General features: G+C 32.9%; 2 protein-coding genes across 3 annotated transcripts in view; both read left to right on the top strand.

Moving 5' to 3' along the window:
* The window catches only part of ZNF385B (zinc finger protein 385B), a 572,754-nt gene that overhangs the window by 39,241 nt on the left and 511,441 nt on the right, over window positions 1–22,072 (top strand). The window lies entirely within an intron of this gene.
* The window catches only part of CWC22 (CWC22 spliceosome-associated protein), a 63,390-nt gene that overhangs the window by 39,312 nt on the left and 2,006 nt on the right, over window positions 1–22,072 (top strand). For both annotated transcript variants that reach the window (XM_011966295.1, XM_011966297.1), the window contains exons 12-19: window positions 3,047–3,151; window positions 4,411–4,492; window positions 9,640–9,700; window positions 13,759–13,836; window positions 14,432–14,584; window positions 16,207–16,334; window positions 17,849–17,950; window positions 18,044–18,264. In XM_011966295.1, coding sequence (XP_011821685.1) covers window positions 3,047–3,151; window positions 4,411–4,492; window positions 9,640–9,700; window positions 13,759–13,836; window positions 14,432–14,584; window positions 16,207–16,334; window positions 17,849–17,950; window positions 18,044–18,264 — 930 coding nt within the window. The remainder of the gene's footprint in view (window positions 1–3,046; window positions 3,152–4,410; window positions 4,493–9,639; window positions 9,701–13,758; window positions 13,837–14,431; window positions 14,585–16,206; window positions 16,335–17,848; window positions 17,951–18,043; window positions 18,265–22,072) is intronic.

Genomic DNA, 22,072 nt, shown 5'->3' with positions numbered 1-22,072 from the left:
CTGGAGTGCAGTGGTGCCATCTTGGCTCACTGCAACCTCTACCTCCTGGGTTCAAGCGATTCTCATGCCTCAGCCTCCCTAGTAGCTGGGATTATAGGTGTTCACCACCATGCTCAGCTAGATTTTGTGTTTTTAGTAGAGATGGGGTTTTGCCAGATTGGCCAGGCTGGTCTCAAACTCTTGACCTCAGGTGATCTGCCCACCTTGGCCTCCCAAAGCTGGGATTACAGGCATGAGCCACTGTGCCTGGCCTAAAAAAATGATTTTTATATATACACACATCACCTGATATCTATGGGCTTCAGGCTGTTTTTCTTTGCCTTGTCACACCAGTCTGCAACGACTGGGGTCAAGCATCAGGAGTTGGCCAGGTGCTGTGGCTCACACCTGTAATCTCACACTTTGGGAGGCTGAGGCAGGAGGACTGCTTGAGCCCAGGAGTTTGAGACCAGCCTGGGCAACATAGTGAGACCTTGTCTCTTAAAAAAAATTAATTCTATATATATGTATGTATTATATATATATAAAATAAAATTTTTTATTTGTAAAGTTTACTGTCTGGCCTAATGGGAAGCATCTAGACTCTCATATCTGTTTCTACATTCAATCTATTGCAGTAGGTTGTTTTAATTGAAGTACATGAAGAAAATCTAGCCCCAGATAAATACGTAATTAGAAAAAGGGAGTAGTATTTTAACAGCCTTTTCAGATAAATGCCAATATTTAACAACTAGTAGTTTTAAGATTAATTGCGGTGTAAATTCTGAAACAGTATCAATGAACTTTGATAGTGTTGCGTTAGAATCCATTTATCTGTCACTTTAAATAAATCTTTTACTCATGCATGATTTTGTAATGTTGCATTAGTCATTTAGAAAATACTAATTCACTGAGTTATGCACATCTTTTAAATGTTAACATTGATGTTATCAAAATCAAATTAACATGTTGATATAATATCTACATAGCACATTTAATAATATTACCACCGCTCTCGTCCAAAAAATCTAAATATTGGGGAGCTCTCAAGCTCACAGAGATGGATATAGATTTTTCAAAATTCTTGAAAACCCTAATGTTATCATCGTCGTAGATATCGTTAGTTGTTTTCCCCAAAGTGACAGTCTCAAGTTTGTTTGCATTTGAGAAATTGTTGGCCAAATATCTAACAACTGTAGTTAGTTGGCCATTTTTTCAAGTAAAAATGAAAAAAAATAGCTAATTCATCTTGCAAAGCAAACAATCACACAAGTGGTTTTCCTTGACATAACTGTCACCATTGTATATCTGTCTAACAGAAGGGCTATATATATGAACTTTATATTTCATCACTCAGATTAGGAGAAAGGCCTATATTCAGGGCTGAGATTTAATAAAATTCATCAAGGACATTCTCAGATGAAACTGGCTTTCTACTTCAAGAGGGTGGCAGTAAAGAATACACTGATTACTAGTGAAGTTTGATGCCTTGGGTTACAGAAGTTTTAACCTCCATTGCTTTTGGATCATCATCACAGATGTCAGCACAGTGAAAGGGCAGATACTGTCTTGGTATTATTATGAAAATAGTTTTGACCTCACAGACCACGTGACAGGTCTCAGTGATCCCCCATAGACTCCTAGACCATGCTTTGAAACCACTACTTTATTCAGTTAATGAAATCCAGTTGTCCTTGCCTAAGTGATTCTAATAAGTAGAATCTAAAGTGGAGAGATGAGAAAAGGATGATGTAAATGATTAGACAATTCATTTGACCTTCATTGTTTTATAAAGCATTCTTCTGGAGCTGGCATAAAAAAAGGGCCCCAGCAGGAAGTGGGCACAGCTTTAGTAATTAGCACCTTCGATTGACCCAGGTGTACTTGTGTTTTAGATCTTAACAGCATTTGGGAAAACAGCAGGAGTGCCTGTCTTCCTACTATTGAATACTAAATAGTTTCTTCTTTTAAAAGTCTGTTGAAGCCATGTTACATAGTAATAAACTAGATACTTTAGATTATCTCTTGAATTCACATTTGTTCGAAATATACTTGAGATTTATATTTCAGATAAGGGCTGAATGACTACTCTTCATTTTTGTAAAATGATTTGTTTCTCATAATGTGAAGTTCTCTGCTAACTTTCGTTATGTGTCTCCTGATTTTTACTGCTTAGTTAAATATAAAGAAATTAGAATTTTTCTTAAAGTGAATTGATCCCAGAACTTTGTATTAAAAGCCCTCTGATTATAATAGAAATGCAAAAGTAAAGAGTTGGTCCTGTTTGCAAAATCTTATCAGGCTAACAGAGCACCATTGGGCAAAATATAATTTTAGTTTTTGTCATTTGTTTGCTTTTAACATAATGACTGGCCTTATGTAGTCTCATATACATCACTATTTTCATCCAGTTCTGAATATATCATTTGTATTTTTAAAAGTGATAATCTGATACGGTGCTTGTCTTACCAGTTGTCTTAAAGGCTTTTAAACTTCTGTTTCTGTTTTATATATGAAAAGTCTTTGAATTTCTTGTAATATTCAATTTAGTAGGTATATATTTTAATACAAATCTCATTACTATTTATTTCAAGTGAACACTAAGTTATGCAATTATTTTCTCTCCCTTCTTTGTCTTTCCAAGTACATTCTTAGCCTAAATTCTTGTTTTCTGTATCTAGCCTTAACTTTTTATAATGGACTGTCTTCTTTCTGATGATGAAACAATATTTTGACTCGCATATGCTAGCTTCTGTTCCTAATATTTTTCCAGTGCTCTTGTTCTTTTCAAAAACCTTCATCTACTTTTTGTTTTTCTTATCTCCTTGTTTCATGGGCACTTTTTATGTGGCAGAAAAGTGATACATACAGCTCTCTCTAGTCAAATCAGTTATAATGCTTTTTGACCACCTAGGCAATAACACGAGGCTTGGTGGTTATGTTTGTTGGCTAATAAACTGTTACACCACAGTGGATTTCAACGAACTGAGAATTATCTTCTTAGAATAAAATACATGTATATTACTTGCACATTGTTTTTTTCCCAAACTTACTTTGTACTTTACAGAAATTCTTGATGAGGGAGACACTGACTCAAACACAGACCAAGATGCTGGGAGTAGTGAAGAGGATGAGGAAGAAGAAGAGGAAGAGGGAGAAGAAGATGAAGAAGGTAAACATGTAGTGTATTCAAATAATATTATGAGACACTCTAAAATTAATTCTAATGTAATCTTCTAAAACAATAGTTCTCAATCTTTGGGGAGAGCAAGGAGGGCTGCTGATGGCATCTAGTGGGTGAGGACTAGAGCTGCTGTTCAATAGCCCACAAACCACAAGACTGCCCCCTGCAACAAGGTGTAATCTAGCCCAAAATGCCAGTGTTGCCAAGATTGAGAAACTGCTCAAAAAGTATTAAATTTTTTTTTTTAACGTCAGCACAATTTTAATTTAGTATATTATGCCTTTGATTGTATTCTAGACAGTGAAAAACATGTTTTCATATTGAGTTCATGTGATTTATGTAGCCATGGCAGGAATGTGACAAATGAGAGTGACTGCATATTTGCTGTTCATTTTGGCAAAATAGAGTGAAGAGACCAAAAGCTATATTTACACAGAAGTAGTATGTTCTTCCTCTTCAGCTGTGATTACATTATTTCACAGAAATAAGCTCAGAACTTTACTGTGGTTAAGGCACAGTTAGTACATCAGAACATACATAAACTGGTCATTATTTACATGTATTGCATGTGTGAAGATATTAAAAGTATACATTTGCCTTTTAGGATATAATAAATACTTCTGTCTTATAGTACAATTGTTCTTCTATAACATATTTTGTAAAAATAGGTTTAATTTTTTCCAACTTTTTTTATTAAAATTCTATCCATGTACTACATTTTACTTTAGAATTTCCTTGTTTTATTTGAAAATACTGTTCAAATAAAAACTATTAAATATTTATAAGGAAAGTTTTCGTGCATTAAATAAGAGAAAATTTTAACAAATACACCTATTTATATTGGACTCATCCAGCCTGTTGTGATGATCCAGTGTTCTCTGAAACTGAATTTTTACCCATGATTTATATAGTGCGTCTGAATTATCAAGATATTGTTTATAACTCTAGAAATAATATTCTACCAAACAACAGCAAGAGTACAACCTTTTATAGTGTCTAAATGAGCAGATAACAGAGAAACAAAAATAGTTTTCTTGGCTTGGTTCTGGATTTCTTTGAGCTAACATGATATAGCAAAAAACTTGAAATAGTTACTTTGAATTCTATAAATACTTACACAGTAAAAAATAATTATTAAATTTATATTGATTCTAAATAGGTTTTTGAAGAAAATGCTATACAGAGATACATTTTAAATTCTTCACATTTATTTTTGCAGTTTTGTAATTTTGTTATGTTTCTTTCAGGACAAAAAGTGACTATTCATGACAAAACAGAAATTAACCTGGTCTCATTTCGTCGTACAATTTATCTTGCTATTCAGTCAAGGTAAGGCATCATGTCTCAGTTCATCCTTTTTTTGGTTTTGATAAGGGATGGGTAAAGAGATCAGGGATTCATTTTAGGGTCTCATAACAGAAAACCGAACGCCATTTCAGCATTCATGGACTACCTACCTCTCTCCCCCATCCCATGCCCAAGCTCATGGTACCCTTCTGTTGGTTCTTTGCTTTATAGGAAAATTGTCTTTACTTAATTGGAAGGTCTAATTGTGTTACCTAATTAAATGGGTTTTTAGCTATATCATTTCTTATAGTTAAGTGCCACTAATAAAAACCTGAAAATAATTCTGTTTTACAAGATAGCAGAGTACCTAATTGTATAATGAAAATTTAATATTTAACATTTTAAAAATTTGGTTTCTAGTTCTGATTCTAGGCAAAGAAGCACTGTTGCAAAGACTGTTGGACAGTGATTTGCTTTGCAGATGTAAATGAGTATGAACAGAAATAGGAATTAGACTTAGGAAGATTTTGAGGACTCTTTGAAGTAATGCTAAGTAAGAAGTAGTGTGATGTGATGTCATGAAAACAAAACCTATTACCTTTGAAGGCTGTGAATTTGGTTTTGAAGAGAAATAAACGAAGATGTTAAATCTTAGTACATCTGGTACTTTGTATGTGAATCAGCCTATTGATGTAATGGGCACAGTGTTTACATTTTACACTGGAGGAGAAATGTTTCCTCAGTTTTGTTTCATTACTAGATTTAGTATATTTCCATTTAGTATGATGTAATAGCAATAATGATTCATAAGTAGGAGTCATCTGTTTTCAGTCTGAACATTTTTTGGCTTTAGGTTTATCTTCAAATAGAGGAATGTTAAACAGCAAAACATTGGTTGGGAATTTTTTTGCTTTATCTTTTACTTATTTTCACTTAAAAAGTATTAAATATTTTTTCATATACACTTGAAGTGAAAGGTGAGAAATACTTTGTCAGAGGTAAATATTCTTGGGATTTGACCTTTCATTTGTTTGTCCTTTTTAAGAAATCCAACAGTCATCAGTTGTGAGCAGCAGATTTACTGTGTTAAGTGTTACAGTTAACATTAACTTTGAAGAGTTACAGTGGAACTCTTTGAATAATTATTTAAAAGAAGCATAACCTTGATAATCTCTGAATCACATAGAAGACTTGAAAAATTAAAGCATTAAAAAACAAGTAATAGCCACTATTACATAGTGGTATCCGTGCTAGTAGCTGTAATTCCTGTCCTATATGTTGATTTTCTCTGGGGATTTTTGTTATTTTTTTTTAAACATTATTCATTTTAATTAGTTAATTTATATTTATAATTGGCATATAATAATTGTACATATTTATACCCTATGGATGATTATACATTGTGTAATCAAATCAGGGTAATTACCGTATCTGTTTCTTTAAACATTCATCGTTTCTTTATGGTAACAACCTTCAAAATCTGGCTACATTGTTATTTGCTATAGCCACCCTGCTATGTAATATGAATCAAGGGCTTATTGTTCATGCTATTTGACCCTTGTTTTTCATTACTGTATTTCCTAAAGATGTAAATATGGACACATAATTATATACAGAATTGTTTGGTGCAAAAAAAAAAAAAGAAAATGGAGACAGTCTTATTTTCTACCACAAATAGTCAAAATGTCCAGTCTGCCACCACTGAAAATTACGTTAATAGAGAGTTGTTTTAAATGTGAACAAACAGTCTGTTGTAATATTAAGTGGGATAAAAACTATATAACTATATAGAATTGTGCTTGTAGTATTTTCTTAGCTGTCAAAATAGGCAGATTCTAGAAATAATATGTTAATATATCAACACTGATTATCTTAAGGAGAGGTTTATGTTTATTATATACCAGGCTAAAAATCAGAAATAGGATGTAATCATCAAGCCAGGTGGCTATGAGGGTATCTTAAACGGTCCAATGTTGAAAATCTTGTGAACAAAAACTAAGTTCTGGCAACTGAACTGTGTGGAAATTTTATTTTTTAAATTTGTTTGTGTTGACTCATCTCACTAGTAGTCTTATCTTCTTTCTGTTATGGCTCCTTAAATACCATTTTTTATATGCATAAAACATTAAACTACACAATTGTCTTTGCTATTAAAAATAAAGCATTCCTGTTTGTTCTTGCTTTTAAACGATATTCTAGTCTGATTTTATTTTATTGAAGTTGTAACATCAGAGGGAGATGGACTACCACGTCCCCACCTGTTTAAAGTTTCTGATATTGGACACATCAACAAAACTGTGTAAACACAGCTTGAAATCTGGCATCATGTAAAGAAGACAGTAATTCAGTAAATGTCTTCTTTTTTCTTTACCCTCTCCTCAATTGCTATTAATTTGTGTTAAACCTGAAACTCATTTGGTTTAGTAACCTAAGATGAGAACTAAAATATCAAGAAAATTTAATTCATTTAATATTTATAATTAGTACAACCTAAAAACCATGTTGGTGTAGGAGGTCATTAAATACTTTCAAAATAAAATGAGAACAAGAAAACAGACTGTCATTTAGCTAACTTTCTCCCTGATACTTCACTTAGTAGATAAAAGGGAAGTAGTAATATTTCTTCATCAACTACTTGATTGTTTTTCAGAAATTTCAGGATTTTGTTGCAGTGCTAATTTCTTTTTCTTAAAAAGCTGGAAAAAAAAAAGACATCTGTTTTAAATGTTTTTGGTTTTACTGTATTATTAAAATGTATCAATTACTGTTTAGTATTTTAATCTTAATGTTATATACTGTTTAATATTATCTGTTATATAATCTCTTTCCTGGTAGATTTCTTTTTCATTTCATTGCCTTGTACCATCCTGGATTATTACCCTGTTGTGCTTAGGAAACCCTCTAAGTAATAGAAGCTGAGGAATATGGATGAACTGCAAAACTAAGTCCATAATCATTAATTAGTGATGATTTTATGGTATGTTATCAAAAGTAAGGGTGTGGGCATTCCACAGAAATGCAAATATAGTAGCATTATTTCTGAATCAATAAACAATTAACAAATTGTGTTTGCTAATTCTCTTTGAACTATACTGATGATATTTTAAATTCTGTTCATATGAATAGTGGGTAAAAGCATATTTTTTCTTGCAAGTTGTTTTATATTTATTATTTTCACATGCGGTATTTATAAAATGTGGATGCCCTGTGTTTTAAGATGAACCAAGCTAACTTGTAAAAGTAGAGATGAAGCGCTAACGTCATGCTGAGCTCCTGGAACGTCTTTCATCTCTTGGAATCAGTATAGAAAAATATAAGAAATTGGCAATATCTAGTAAAAGTAGATAGAGTTATGATAGAATAATATATCATTTACTCTTCCACACTGAGATTTTAATGTAAGCAGGGAAACTTGACCTGTGCTTGCTCCTGCCTTAATTAGGACTTCTCCTGGCTTCTCTAAACATGTAATATACATTTCAAGAAATGACTTTTCAAATTAAGTATTAATTATAGCCTTATGAAATATTGGGTGAGAAAGTATAAATATTCTTGTGTTCAAGTTCTACTTCTGGGACTATATGGCCAGGAGCAAGTTTCAAATACAAATACCTAAGTCTCATTTTTCTCATCTGTAAAAATGAGTCAAATTAGATTGTCTCTAAATCCTTCTAAAATCCTATGTATAAACCTAAATCAGTATAGTATCCTATAGGTGTTTTTACCTCCAGTTGTTTCTAATTTAGGTATATATTTGTGAATAAGAATGTATTTCTTAAAAATTTTAGGTAGTTACAATTATTTTTTAAAGTATTTACTTTTAAAAGCTTTTATTTCTTTGTCCTCATTGTTAACCATTCTACTTGTTGTTTTGTCTAAGCTTTTGAATAGAGTTATTGATCATTTTCTTTCTTAGATTTATTTAACAACTAAATGTAGAACAGAACAGCCAGATCTCTTGAAAACCTTGAGCATTGGGAAGCACTCTTTGAAATCTGGACCTGGTTACCCAGATTTAGAGTACTTAGATTTGTCCTGTAATATGGGATTATCAAGTCAGAATATTTAATAAATTCTTTATGTACAGTTATTATCCTCCAATGCTTGAAGGAAAAGGTATTGCTGACACTTAAGAATTTACTACCGTCATACTTGAGTGACCAGTTTGTAGTGGGAAAACATTTGATAAGCATTATATGATTGCAGAAATGAGAGAAACTTACACATTATGTGTTTTGTTTCTTAAAATGAAGAAAATCACATAGAATAGAAACCCTTTTATCTGATTAGTTATGGCTTGAAGTTGGTTGGTTTGAGAGAGTAATACAATTCACTGCATATGCCTCTTTTTTATTTTTGCCTTTTTAAGATTGAGATTTTATTCACATGCTATGATACCCTTTTAAAGTGCACATTTACAGTCATGCGCCATGTAACGACTTTTCAGTCAACAACAGACCACATAGGCAATGGTGGTCCCATAAGATTATAATACCATATTTTTACTAAACCTTTTCTATGTTTAGGTGTGTTTAGATACATAAATACTTACCATTGTGTTAACAGTTGCCTACAGTATTCAGAAGTACAGTAACAAGCTGAACAGGATGTAGCTTAGGGGCAACAGCCATAGCATATAGCCTAGATATATTAGGTTGTACCATCTAGATTTGTGTAAATACACTCTATGATGTTTGCACATGAAAAAATTTCGTAAGTATGCATTTGTCAGTAGATAACCGTGTCATTAAGTGATGCATGACTGCAAGTGGTTTTATTATATTCACAAAGTTATACAACCATCATCGTTGTCTAATTCCAGAACATTTTTATTACTCTAAACTAAACCCTGAGCCTTTTAGCAGTCACGTTCTACTCATTTAATCTACTTTCTGTGTCCATGGATTTGTCACTTCTGAACATTTTGTATAAATGGAATCATACTATATGTAGTCTTTTGTGTTGGGATTCTTTCACTTAGCATAATTCAAGGATTCATCCATGTTGTATGTATTGGCACTTCATTCTCTGTAGAGTTAAGAGCTATGTTTTCCTTATATATGCAGTACAACAATATGAAATTGCAGTAAAAAAAGATGATTTAAAACTGTTATTAAAGTAAGATTCTTGTGTGTAAGAGTGTACAGTCTATGTTGCAAGCTTTTAACCTATTGTGATCATTTCCACAGTTTAGATTTTGAAGAATGTGCTCACAAATTGCTGAAAATGGAGTTTCCTGAAAGCCAAACAGTATGTTAATACTTTTTCTGTTAGGAAATGCATATATTGGTTTTAAAAATGTTTAAGGCTGTTAATGGGTAAGTTTTGTGGATTGAAGCAATACCTCAGTACTAAATATTTATTTTTTAATGTAGGTTTTATATCACTTTAAGATAACACAAAGCTTAGGGTGTTTCAGATATATTGCTCACTCTAGGGAATTAAATTTTCTGCTCAAATGGGATATGGTAAAAAGAGAGTCTCTGAAACACTGCACTTTATGTAGAATTTCTGAGTTGCCTATAAATCAAATTTTGACTTAAATATATTAGGAAATTTGTTCTTTAATGGATTATGTGGTCCATCTTCTGGATGCACTGCAGGGGTATCCAATCTTTTGGTTTCTCTGGGCTACATTGGAAGAAAAATTGTCTTGGGCCACACATAAAATACACTAACACTAAAAATAGCTGATAAGCTAAAAAAAATTGCAAAATAATAACATAATGTTTTAAGAAAGTTTATGAATTTGTGTTGGACCTCATTCAAAGCTGTCCTGGACTGCATGCAGCCTGTTGGCCACAGATTGGACAAGCTTGTGACTAATGCATTCTTTGCGGTAGAAAAGATAAAGATCACAGCACATATTACATTGCTCTAGTTGAATGTAGAAGAATTTATATAATTTTTTCTTTTTTTTTTTTTTTTGAGCCAGAGTCTCCCGCTGTCGCCCAGGCTAGAGTGCAATGGCATGATCCCAGCCCACTACAACCTCTGCCTTCCAGGTTCAAGCAATTCTCCTGCCTCGACCTCCCTAGTAGCTGGGATTATAGGCACCCTCTACCACACCTGGCTAGTTTTTGTATTTTTAATAGAGATGGTATGGTGTTTCACCATGTTGGCCAGGCTGGTCTCAAACTCCTGACCTCAGGTGATCCGCCCACCTCGGCCTCCCAAGCAGTGGGATTACAGGTGTGAGCCACCACTCCCAGCCTTCATTCATTATTCCTTTAATGAAAATTTATTCAGCAGATACTATATGTCAAGTCACACCACAAGATAGCTCCATCTTGGCCCCATGGGACTCACTGTCGTACAGCTTGGTATACTTCACTTTTCAAAGTATCAGAACCCTAATGCCAAGGATAATGAAGATAAGATTAAGTAGATAAAGTTGCTCTTTCTTCTGTTTTTTTTTTCTCTAATGTGTATTATATATATTACTTCCTTCCCATCTAGATATTACATCCTTAGAAACTGAGCCAAAGCTTTTGTGATTGTATTTTTCTCACTTTGCTTTACATGCAGTAAACCGGGCACAGATGCCAGAGTGAATGTATCAGCTCTGATGGGCTGTTCAGTTTCTAGTTCTTCTAGGTCTTCTTGATTATCTGAGCTAAGTTACTGTTAGATATAAATTCTTTGTCTTAAGCCTTTAAAAATGTTTATGTGTTACAGAGGTTGGCAGCCTGCGGCAGAGGCCTGCTGCCTGTTTTTATGAATAAAGTGTTACTGGAAGATAGAAAGACTCATTCATTGATATATTGTCAATGGCTGTTTTCACACCACAGCCACAGAATAAGTAGTTTTGGCAGAGACCATATGGACTCTAAAGCCTAAAATATTTATTATCTGGCCTTTTACGGAAAAAGTTTGCCAGTCTTTATTCTAGAATATACATTAATTATTGAAATATAGTGATATGGAATTTTTAGAAAAAATTATCTGTTTAAATGTAAAAGATTCCTTTTTTTCCCTTTCAAAGTTTTGTTATTGGTATATTAGTAATAGTGTGCTTGTTTGTATGCTGGCCACACTTGATATGCCATCGCTGGAAGGAAATAAATTAATACATTAAAACCTTTACAATTATAATTGTCACTGAAATTACTGTATGATCTTGTCATGTTATTTGAGGAAGATAATTAAGCCATTATAAATTGTATTAATATTAATCGAGAAGATAGTTATTCCAGAAATAACCTCAGTGTATTTTGATAATATTTGGAAAAGTATCTTAGTGCATTTATTTTCAAAAGACTCCTAACATTACTGTAACACTTAATTAAAATGTTAAAATATTTAATTATTATAAGCTAGAGGGAATAACTCTTATAATTGCATTTAGTCTAGGGAAGAAGGTAATTTGTTTTGCAAGTAGTGCATAGCAGTGCTATCAGCATATTACCATGCTCTGTTGCTTAAAACCTGATTAACTGTTATATTACAAAATATGATGTTGGTAAAAAAGAGTTGAAAGTGAATTTTCATATATGAAGTTAACATAATTTGGTAGAATTTAGAAAAACCTTATTTTTTTAGTTTTTAGTACTGTATGAAATTTTGATAATGTACAGCTTTTCAGAACTTACACATTTATAAACATTTAGTTGAGATAACTTGAGACTTATCTTTATTTTTATATATATTTTATATTTTCATATAATATATAATATATGATATATATCATATAATTTTATATATAATATACATATTATATTTTTTAATTTTTTTACTTATATATATGTAGCACAATATAATGGCATCTGAAAGTAGGCAGCTCTGTGTTGTAAAGTGAGGCCTTTCAGCTTTGAGTAGATTGTTCCCTAAGTATCAGTATCTAAAGCGGTGCTGTCCAATACAACTTCCTGTACTGATGGAAGTATTTATATTCTGCACTTTCTAGTAAAGTAGCCACTAGTCACATGTGGCTTTTAAGTACTTGAAATATGACTAGTAACGTGGCTGAAGAACTAAAATTTTAATTTTATGTATAATTTAACATAATTTGAATTTAAATAGCCATTAGCTGTAATGGCTAGCGGCTACCATGTTGGACAGCACAATTCTAAAGTATCTGTTCTGTGCTTCTCCAAGGTTCCCTTCCTACTTCTTGCCCTAAGTCCTCCTCTGGAGTCTCTGACATGTCCTGTTAACATAGATATATGCAGTAAATACTTAATGATATAATTTTAAAAAATATTTACTATTTTTACTTAGGTTGTATCCTGTGTTAGTAAATAAGACAAAATGTCAAAATTGTTAATTGAAAATATAAAGGTCAAAATTAAAAAGCAACACGTTTTTATAGGCTTGCTTTCTGTTTGTACAATGCAAGTATATTACAGTTACTCTATTTGGAAAATTGTTTTAAGTTTCTGATAAATCTTTATAGAAAGAGATTACACTAATCAGATGAATTAATACCTTTTTTCATTTTGTCTCTTCACCTTATGTTGCTGAGTTTTTTCATCTATGACATTGCTATAATCAATACATATTTCATTTGAATTATTTCAGGAATTAATATATTAATTTAAAAACTAATTTGTTAATTAGAAATCATCTGTGGTGATAGTATTTCTTTACTGGGGATTTATCCATTAGTTTAACAGAATTTTCAGAGAGGTTTACATGGCACCTGAATAGCTAATTGGAACAATATACTAGTAGGTATGGAATGATTCCATTTATTCATATAGATCCATATAGATAAGTCTATGTGAATAACATTTATTTTGAGGTGAGAAAATTCATCCACAGAGTGTTTTTTGATGTTTCTTTATCAACCAAAGGGTGGTTTATGTTAACGTTGAAGTTGTACCCATTTATGCCTCTATAAAGACTATTAATGGTCTGCCTTTTCCATACTAAATATATTCCTTAGCAATTGAGTTTATATCCTTGGGACATACGTAACTGAATTGTTAGATGTTGTGTTGGTGAGTCTATATTTAAAAGAATTCTGCATAGAATCCTTAAAGAATGCAGTGTATTAAATCTCTCCCTTATATGTCTGTTTCCTATACTAGGTTTCTTGATATGGTTCATACTTATGAATTTAGAATTTTATAATTAATATAATTAGCATAATGACTGTGGAAGCATAAATGACTGTCAGCCGGACCCAAGGCTTTAAAAAATTATGAGTTTAACATAGAGTGAGGTTTTTATTTTATTTACAAAGTTTTTGAAGTGTTTTAAACCCTTATTTAAAAATGCAGGCAGTCACTATCATACTAGTAAATTATATAATATTTAGTCTCTTTGTGTTTTGAATCATTAATGTATTTTTTTTTCCCAAATAGAAAGAACTCTGCAACATGATACTTGATTGCTGTGCCCAACAGAGGACATATGAAAAATTTTTTGGCTTATTAGCTGGGGTGAGTTCCAGCATCTACTAAGGGAATTCTTAAAACAAATATTGTAAATTAATTATTTCTGCTTTATGGTCTGGCCTCATATAACAACATATTACCATTTTTGCTAAAAGCAAATTATTCTCTCCTTCCTCAGGTTTCCCGCTGTCTTCACCTTCCTCTTTTTCTGCTTCATTTCTGCAGTCCTTTAACTTTGCATATCACTTTTCCAGAACTTTTTGGAATTTTCCATGCTTTGTAACAATTTCCCAGTAGAGAACAATTAAATACTGTCTTTTCAAAATCTCAAAGCAGTTTCTAAAGTCAAGTACATGTTCAGGCAGCTCAATTAAAGCATGATCTACAATATTTCTTTAAGCTCTACCCACATGTGATCAGCTATATGTATGATTTTGTTTTAACATGTAAATCTCAGATAATTAGAAACCATGTATATTAACTTCTTTTTTGAGCATCAAGTGGCACAAAAGGATTTAGTGATATATGCTCTTTGAAAATATAAAACATATTAAGTTTTGATTCAGTAAATTTAGGATTTAATATGCTCATAATTGTATTAACATTCAATTTTTAATGGTACTGATTTTTTATTTATTAGCGATTTTGCATGCTGAAGAAAGAGTACATGGAATCCTTTGAAAGTATATTCAAAGAACAGTATGATACCATCCATCGCCTGGAAACAAACAAATTGAGGAATGTTGCTAAGATGTTTGCTCACCTTTTATACACCGATTCACTTCCATGGAGTGTAAGTACATGGGTCAATATTTATACTTCCTTCCTAATTCCCTATTATTCTCAAATAGATTTTGGTATAAGCTAGCTATATTTATCCTATTATGAAATGTGCTTTAAAATGAAATGTGTAGAACTGCTGTCTTTGAGATTATCTTCATGTAATAAGGAATCAGAAAGCTAGGTAAGTAATACACAAGAAATACTGTCTTTGTATTATATTAACTGTCCAAACATGCCAGTGTTTCAATATGATGGCTAGGAGTGTCTTCAGGAAAAATACTGCAGATTTTCGTGTTCTCTGTGTACACACACATGCACGCACACTCACATCCACATATGCCACTATTTTGATGGTAAATGTGTCTCTGAATTACTCTCCCTTGATTCCTAAGGGAATAACTCTCCGTGGATCCTCTTGTTGGGTTTAAGAAAAATGATTGTCTTAGAAAGATATGTTCTTTTTAGCAGACATTGAAGTTGGGTAAGCTATAGAGAGGATATCCTATAGTCATAGAAGAAAGAAAGATACATTCTTGATGGGGAAATGTGCACTGGATTGAAATTTAGAATGCTTTCATTAAGTTGGCATTTATTTTACAGCTGTTATTCAACCACTGTTAGTTAGCCACCACTTATATACTGAGTCATTGAGAGAGGTGCTGGGTATTCAAAGTGAATTATACATGGCCCCTTCTTTCAGGAGGGTTACTGTGTAAGATCAGAAGTAAGATATGCCCATAGCAATGGTACAAAATAAAAAGTCTTAGATTCTAAGAAAAGCAAAATTGCTAAAGGAATAGAAAGAAAGAAAGAGAAGAGGAGAGGAGAAATTACATCCAGGAGGCAGGAGGAAAGAACAGGATTATCTTGTAGAATGCCATCCTACTAATGGTAGAATGCCATCGTACTAATGGTAGAATGAAGCAATATCTCAAACTTACAAACATTGGTTAGATTTTTATAGTACTTTTAAGTACCGAGTATGTCCAGCTGCATTAATAGGCATTTGTAATCTAACCTAGGAGACTAATTGTAATAATTTTTGACTTCTTTTTTCCCCTCTTTGAGAAAATGAAATGAGAATTTTAAACAATTAACTAATGGGCCCCCCGAACACATAACCCATAAAAACTGGAGGTTACTTTTATTTTTATTTGCCCTAAAAATATTTATTTAGGCATTTCAGTTTTTAAGCCACAGTCTTAATATTCAGAATAAACCATCATACTTTGTCTTTTTTTTTAATCATATGTGTAGTAAACAAAATTGTAGTCTAATGTGCTAAGTGGCATTTTGCCCCAAACCCTCATATACACCACATTTTGATGAGTAAGGTATAGGAGCTAGTAATCTTTACCATTATATGCTCAAGAGAGGATATCTTCCCTACTATAAAAAGCACATTACTCAAAACAGAGAATGAAATCTATTTCTGTAGCATCTTAACATTTTGAAAGTTAGTATAGAGAAGTTTTAAACTTTGTATCAGCATAAGGGGAGATATTCAGAGATAACTCTGGTTGAAGAAGGGAATAAATAGTAATTTTGAGAAACAAACCTACAAATATTGGTCACTCTGTCCTGTCTTTTATAAATTTAAATATACTTGTCTTTTTAAACTTTAATTTTCAGGTTCTAGAATGTATAAAACTGAGTGAAGAAACCACTACATCATCCAGTAGAATTTTTGTCAAAATATTTTTCCAGGAACTGTGTGAATACATGGGTCTTCCTAAACTTAATGCAAGATTAAAGGATGAGTAAGTTTGCCATTAAGCACTTTTTATTCTTGCTGACCTCTGGTTTTCTCCCATTGTAGCAGACATAAACCCATCCAAGATTGTAAAAACAAGTACTAAGCCCCCTAGGACTTTATTCATCCATTAATCACTATGAATCTCATGTTATGTCTCACAGGACAACGTGCAACTTTTAATGGTGGTTTTTAGTTTAAATGGAGTTCAAATTAATGCCTTTTTAAATTTTCTTAGAAAATACAGAATTATTTTTGTATGCTCACTTGAATTCTCCGGTGATATTTATAATTTTACTTTCTTTTTACCCTAATTTTAAGCCTTAGAATGATAACTAATATTATCAGTGGACAATTTTGAATATATATTTCATCTATTAATAATTTTTCAAGTCTATTGCATGGAACTAGAGCCTTATTTCAGGACTATTATGTAATCCTCTCTCACCTTTCTTATTTCCTATTTATTCAGACTGCCACTTAGATTAACTTCTACTCCATTGACACTACTGAAATCATCTTCTCAGATTTCTCAGTGACCACCTGCCATATTCAGTTGTCTTTCTCAGGCTGCATGCCTCTTTACTTCTCTGCCTCACTTACGCAGTTGACCACCTGCTCACTGTGGCTCCACACTTTCTTCTCACTTCCTCTCTCAGTCTCCTCTTCAGCCTGCCTCTTCAGTGTTCCTGAGTTCCACACACTGTCTCTGGACTATTTCATCCACTTCTATTGGCTTCATATACTTACTTATTTGGTCCCTGTCTACTTGACCGTGTTCATCTTCTCTCTCTCCAGCAAGCTGTACTCCAGCCACACCAACATTGCCAAGTTTGTGAAACACATCTGGCTCTTTCATGCTTGCTTACCTCGGTTTCTACTGTTGGCATTTCCGTGTCTTCTTGATCTATCTGGCAAGCTCTTAATCATTCTTTTTATATTTTACCTTTTTCTATGAGAAAGTTTTTTCTGACTCCACTGAGTAGTTATTCAGTGCATTGCTGAAAACCAAATGTCCAAAACCACCTTGTTTTGTTAGTGTCTTTCTGTTGTCTCAGTCCATAGATATTGTAATTACATGGTCTTCATCCTTGATTTCTCCCTTTTGTTGACTACTTTCACCTCTCCCCCAGTACTTTGCACAGTTCTACATATATGTATGTATGTGTACATACAACAGAGGAGGTTTTTAACATTTTTTGTACATATACTTTATATACATATGTGTGTATATGTATACTATATATTCATACGTGTATATATTTTTCTTTGTGTGTGTAAAAAAGGTTTTTTAAAAACCTCCTACATTGTATAATGATAGAAATCAAGTTTGGTACATTATTACTTGACCCTACTCATTTCATTTAGATAACACGTAGCCTAACCTAATAGGTGACATCAACTAGTTACTTGGTTGTATTTCATTTAGTAATTTAATATATCAAAAATCTGAAAAATGACTAAGGATTTTGCCTTTTTATCTTTAAGCAATCTGTTCTCTTTTATTTTTTTCCTTTTTAGAACTCTACAGCCATTCTTTGAAGGATTATTACCCCGAGATAATCCAAGAAACACTCGGTTTGCCATCAACTTCTTTACTTCTATAGGTCTTGGAGGTTTAACGTAAGGATTGTTCTCAGAATTTTATTTTCAGATTATAAAATTATCTCATAATTGTCTTTGAAATAGAATCTAACAGATTATATTTTAAATTAGGGATGAACTGCGTGAACATCTCAAAAATACACCAAAAGTCATCGTGGCACAGAAACCAGATGTTGAGCAAAATAAATCCTCCCCATCCTCTTCCTCTTCAGCGTCCGCCTCTTCAGAGTCTGACTCATCCAACTCTGATTCTGACAGCAGTGATAGCAGTTCAGAGTCTTCCAGTGAAGAGAGCGACTCTTCATCCATCAGTAGTCATAGCTCTGCCTCAGGTATTGAAGCTCATTTGTAATTTGGCTTGCTCTTTTCTAATAAATACATTGCTGATATTTATAAAGGAAGAAAATAATTTGATTGCTTATTTGTTTCAGAGATCAGTTGTTTAAAAGCCACAATTAATATAAATGGTCCCATCTATCATTGTTGCAGTCTGTAGTACAACATTTATAATGCTGGGATTACCTTTTGCAATCCTCATAATAGAAATGAAAGTATTTCATTGGCAAATACTTATCTGAGTGATGACTGATATGAAATATCTATTCATAATGTTTGTAATCTAGTTTATAGGAGCTATCCTGATGTTTTTATTTTAAATAAATGTTAGTGTTTTAATATTAAAGCTTTCTGTTTGTAATTGACATGTACATTCAGTGTGGATCTCAGATGCTATATGACTTTTTATAGAGGGAACACATCTGCAGAGCTAGCACACAGATCAAGATATACCAGTGCCCTAGAAGTTCTCTGCATTTCCTCTCCCAGTTACTACTCCTTCCATCCTCATGGCAGCTACTATTCTGATTTATAATTTCATAAATTAATTTTGCCTGTTGTTAACCTTTAGCATTATGTATTATAGACTCCTTTTTTATGTGTGGCTTTTTTTTTTTTTTTTTTACCATTATGTTTGTGAGATTTAGGTGCATTACTGCATTTAGTTATAGGTAATTCATTCATATTGCTGTGTATTTTTCTACTATATGAATATACCACAATATATATTTATCATTTTTACTCAACAGACTTTAGATTTACAAGTGATATTTCCATGTGTATTCTTGTACATATTTTTTGATGACCTTATTTATTTATTCACATTCCTACTGAGTATGTACTTACAGGTGGAGTCACTGTGTCATAAAATGTGCATATATTTAGCATTAGTGAATACTGTCAGTTTTCCAAGTGGTTATTCCAATTTACACTCCCACCGGCCATGTATGAGAGTTTCAGTAGCTCCTATCCTCATTAGTACTTCAAATTGACCATCTTTTTCATTTCAGCCATTCTGGTGGATGTGTGATGGTACTGCATTGTGGTTTTAGTTTTAATTTGCATTTCAACTAATGAAATGTTTAACTTCATTAGTTTTTATACATTATTGGCCATTTGGATTTTTGTTGTCAAGTGACTGCTCAAGTATTTTACCAATTTTTTTTAATTAAGTTGTTTTTTCTGTTGATTTATAGGTTTTCTTTGTGTATTCTAGATATGATATCTTTTGCACATATATGTATTGCAGATAACCAGTCCCATTCTTGTCTGCCTAACCCTGCAGGGCTACCAGAGCTCTGGTGTCTTTCTGTCTCTCAGTTGCATCCCTGAATCAGCAGATGCTCCCAGGGAGAAAGTGGCTGTAGAACATCGCTTACTTCTCAATGTTTCGGCCTCCTCCTGCATCTTGGCCCCTCTAGTCCTTGTTTTTCCACTAGCTCTCTAATGCCTTTATGTTTTTTACTTTGTAACTGTAACCTTTTATTTTGAACTAATTTTGGACTTTGAAAAGTTGCAAAAACAGTACAGAGAATTTCCATATTCATCCAACTTCCCCTAATGGTAGCATCTTACATAACCCTGGTTCATTTATCAAACTAGGAAATTAACATTGGAACAGCATTATTGACTAGACTACAGATATGATTTGAAAACCAGTTTTTCCACTAATGTCCTTTTCCTTATTTCAGGATTCTGCTTGCATTTAATTGTATTCTCAGTTTTCTGTATTCTATGATAGTTCCTCTTGGACTTTCCTTGTTCTTAATAGCCTTAACACTTTTGAAGTCCTCTGGTCACTTATTTTGTAATCTGTCCCTCAGTATGGAGTTTCGTCTGATGTCTTCTCATTATTAGAATGAGATTAGACATTTTTGGCAAGAATACACTAGAAATAATATATTGTTCTTAGTGCATCTTATCAACAGGTTCATAATTTTATTTTGGGTGGCAACCTTGATCACTTGAGTAAGGTGGTGTTCACTGGATGTCTTCAGGGAAACTATTTTTCTCTGTGAAAATATCTTGTAGGGAGATAACTTGATTCTATGCAAATCTCTTTTTCCTCCAGCTTTTACTCACCAATTTTAACATCCATCTTTGGATCTTGTCTGCAACACTTATTTTTACTATGGTGTTTTCCTAATGGTGATTTTTTATTTGTCTGTTTTCTTCTACATCTAGTAATTGAATTTCTTCTGTAAGAAAGCATTGTCCCTCTTCCCTCATTTATTTATTTAGTCAACTGTGTATATCAATATAGACTCATGGCTATTTATCTTACCCTGTGGGTTAAAGTCCAATACTGTCATTTATTTTGTTCAAATCATCTTAGCTTTGGCAATTAGGAGTTCCTTCAACTTGATTTCTGGGTGCTTTTCAACGTTTTTCAATGGAACATTTTAAAATTGTATCTGGCATTTCTAGTTATTTTCAGCAGGTCCACAGGTTTGCCACAGTCTTCTCTGTCCTACCTGGAAGTGGAAATGCTGTAGTAAAAGATGTTTTCAAAGTTTGATCTGGTTCACAGTTTCTGAAAAGATCTGTGTTGTTTTACCCAAGGTCAGCTCTACTTTCTTTCATTGCAGTATCTTGGTCCAAATAAGGGATTTTCTGCTTATCCTACGTGCATGTCATTTCTCATTTTGTTTTGTTTGGCTGCAGTATTTCATCAAATGTGGCATCAATACTTTCTTCTGTAGCCTGAAGTTGAAAGGCTAGTCTTTACACCTTTGTTCCAAGGCTTGTTATGTTTCACAGTGTTTTACATACTGTGTAACATCCAGAATTGTGGGGCTGTTTTTTATATTATCAGAGAAAGATTGTTTGCTTACAGGAACTTTTATTCTTGACTTGAAGTATACAAACATTGTTCATTTAACATTCACCATTTTATATTCTACAGAATTTGTTATTTCATGGTATCCATTTTGAGAACAGATGATAACACAGCATGAATTGCGGCAATAAGGAAGCTTGCTGATTCAAAATTAATTTGCCCTCTCATACAATTTCAGTAGAGAACTTTGTTTTATTAATAAAATATTAAATAGCATAAAAGCTGTATGAACTGCCCCAAAATTAGGAAACCGTAATGCAAACATAGCAAAGGGAGAAGAGATTGCCTGTTGTTATAGGACTGGTTTTAATATCAGTAAAGCCTGACAGTGGTGTACAGTAGCATCAGGGGGACATTGGTTTAGTACAGAGCCAGATGGTTTCTGCTTGGGTAGCTGCAGCTCAGCTGAGCTGTTTGATAGGAACTAGAGAAATAGGTCCTTAGTGGCAAACCAACTGACCGTACCATGTGCCAAAGATAGGCATTTAGTGGAAGAAATAGAGGCTGGTACAGTGAGATTTAGGTATAGTTAGGGTGACAAGAGGCACTTTTCTATCATATTTTCTCTTTCTTGCATATGTATGAATTTGACAGAAATTTTTGTTAGCATCTTTGATTTATGCACCCAAATTAAATAACAGATAAACTGATTAAATTTGTTGTATTGCTTAATAAAGTGGTAAGTTATTTCAGTATAACCATTTTGTATTTATAGTTGTGATTATATCAGCAAAATCAAATTGTTCGAGGTCTTTTCAGAAGAGTTTCTTCAGAAATTAAGCCTTTGTGGCTCTAATAAAGCCTGTGACTGTAAATCTTAACTTGTCTGCTCTTGTTGGTACTTCTCTGATAACCAGAGGGGAGAACTGTTGTTTTTACAGGAAGAGGCCTTTCATTGAGAAATACATATTCATGCTGTTGAGCAAACCCAGTTGTTCTACTCCTCCTATGTTTAGGAAGTGAAT

Source organism: Mandrillus leucophaeus, unplaced genomic scaffold, assembly GCF_000951045.1.
Source record: "Mandrillus leucophaeus isolate KB7577 unplaced genomic scaffold, Mleu.le_1.0 Scaffold754, whole genome shotgun sequence".
Lineage (NCBI taxonomy): Eukaryota > Metazoa > Chordata > Mammalia > Primates > Cercopithecidae > Mandrillus > Mandrillus leucophaeus.
Note: the sequence above shows the minus strand (reverse complement) of the source record. Positions and strands in the feature narration are given on the sequence as shown.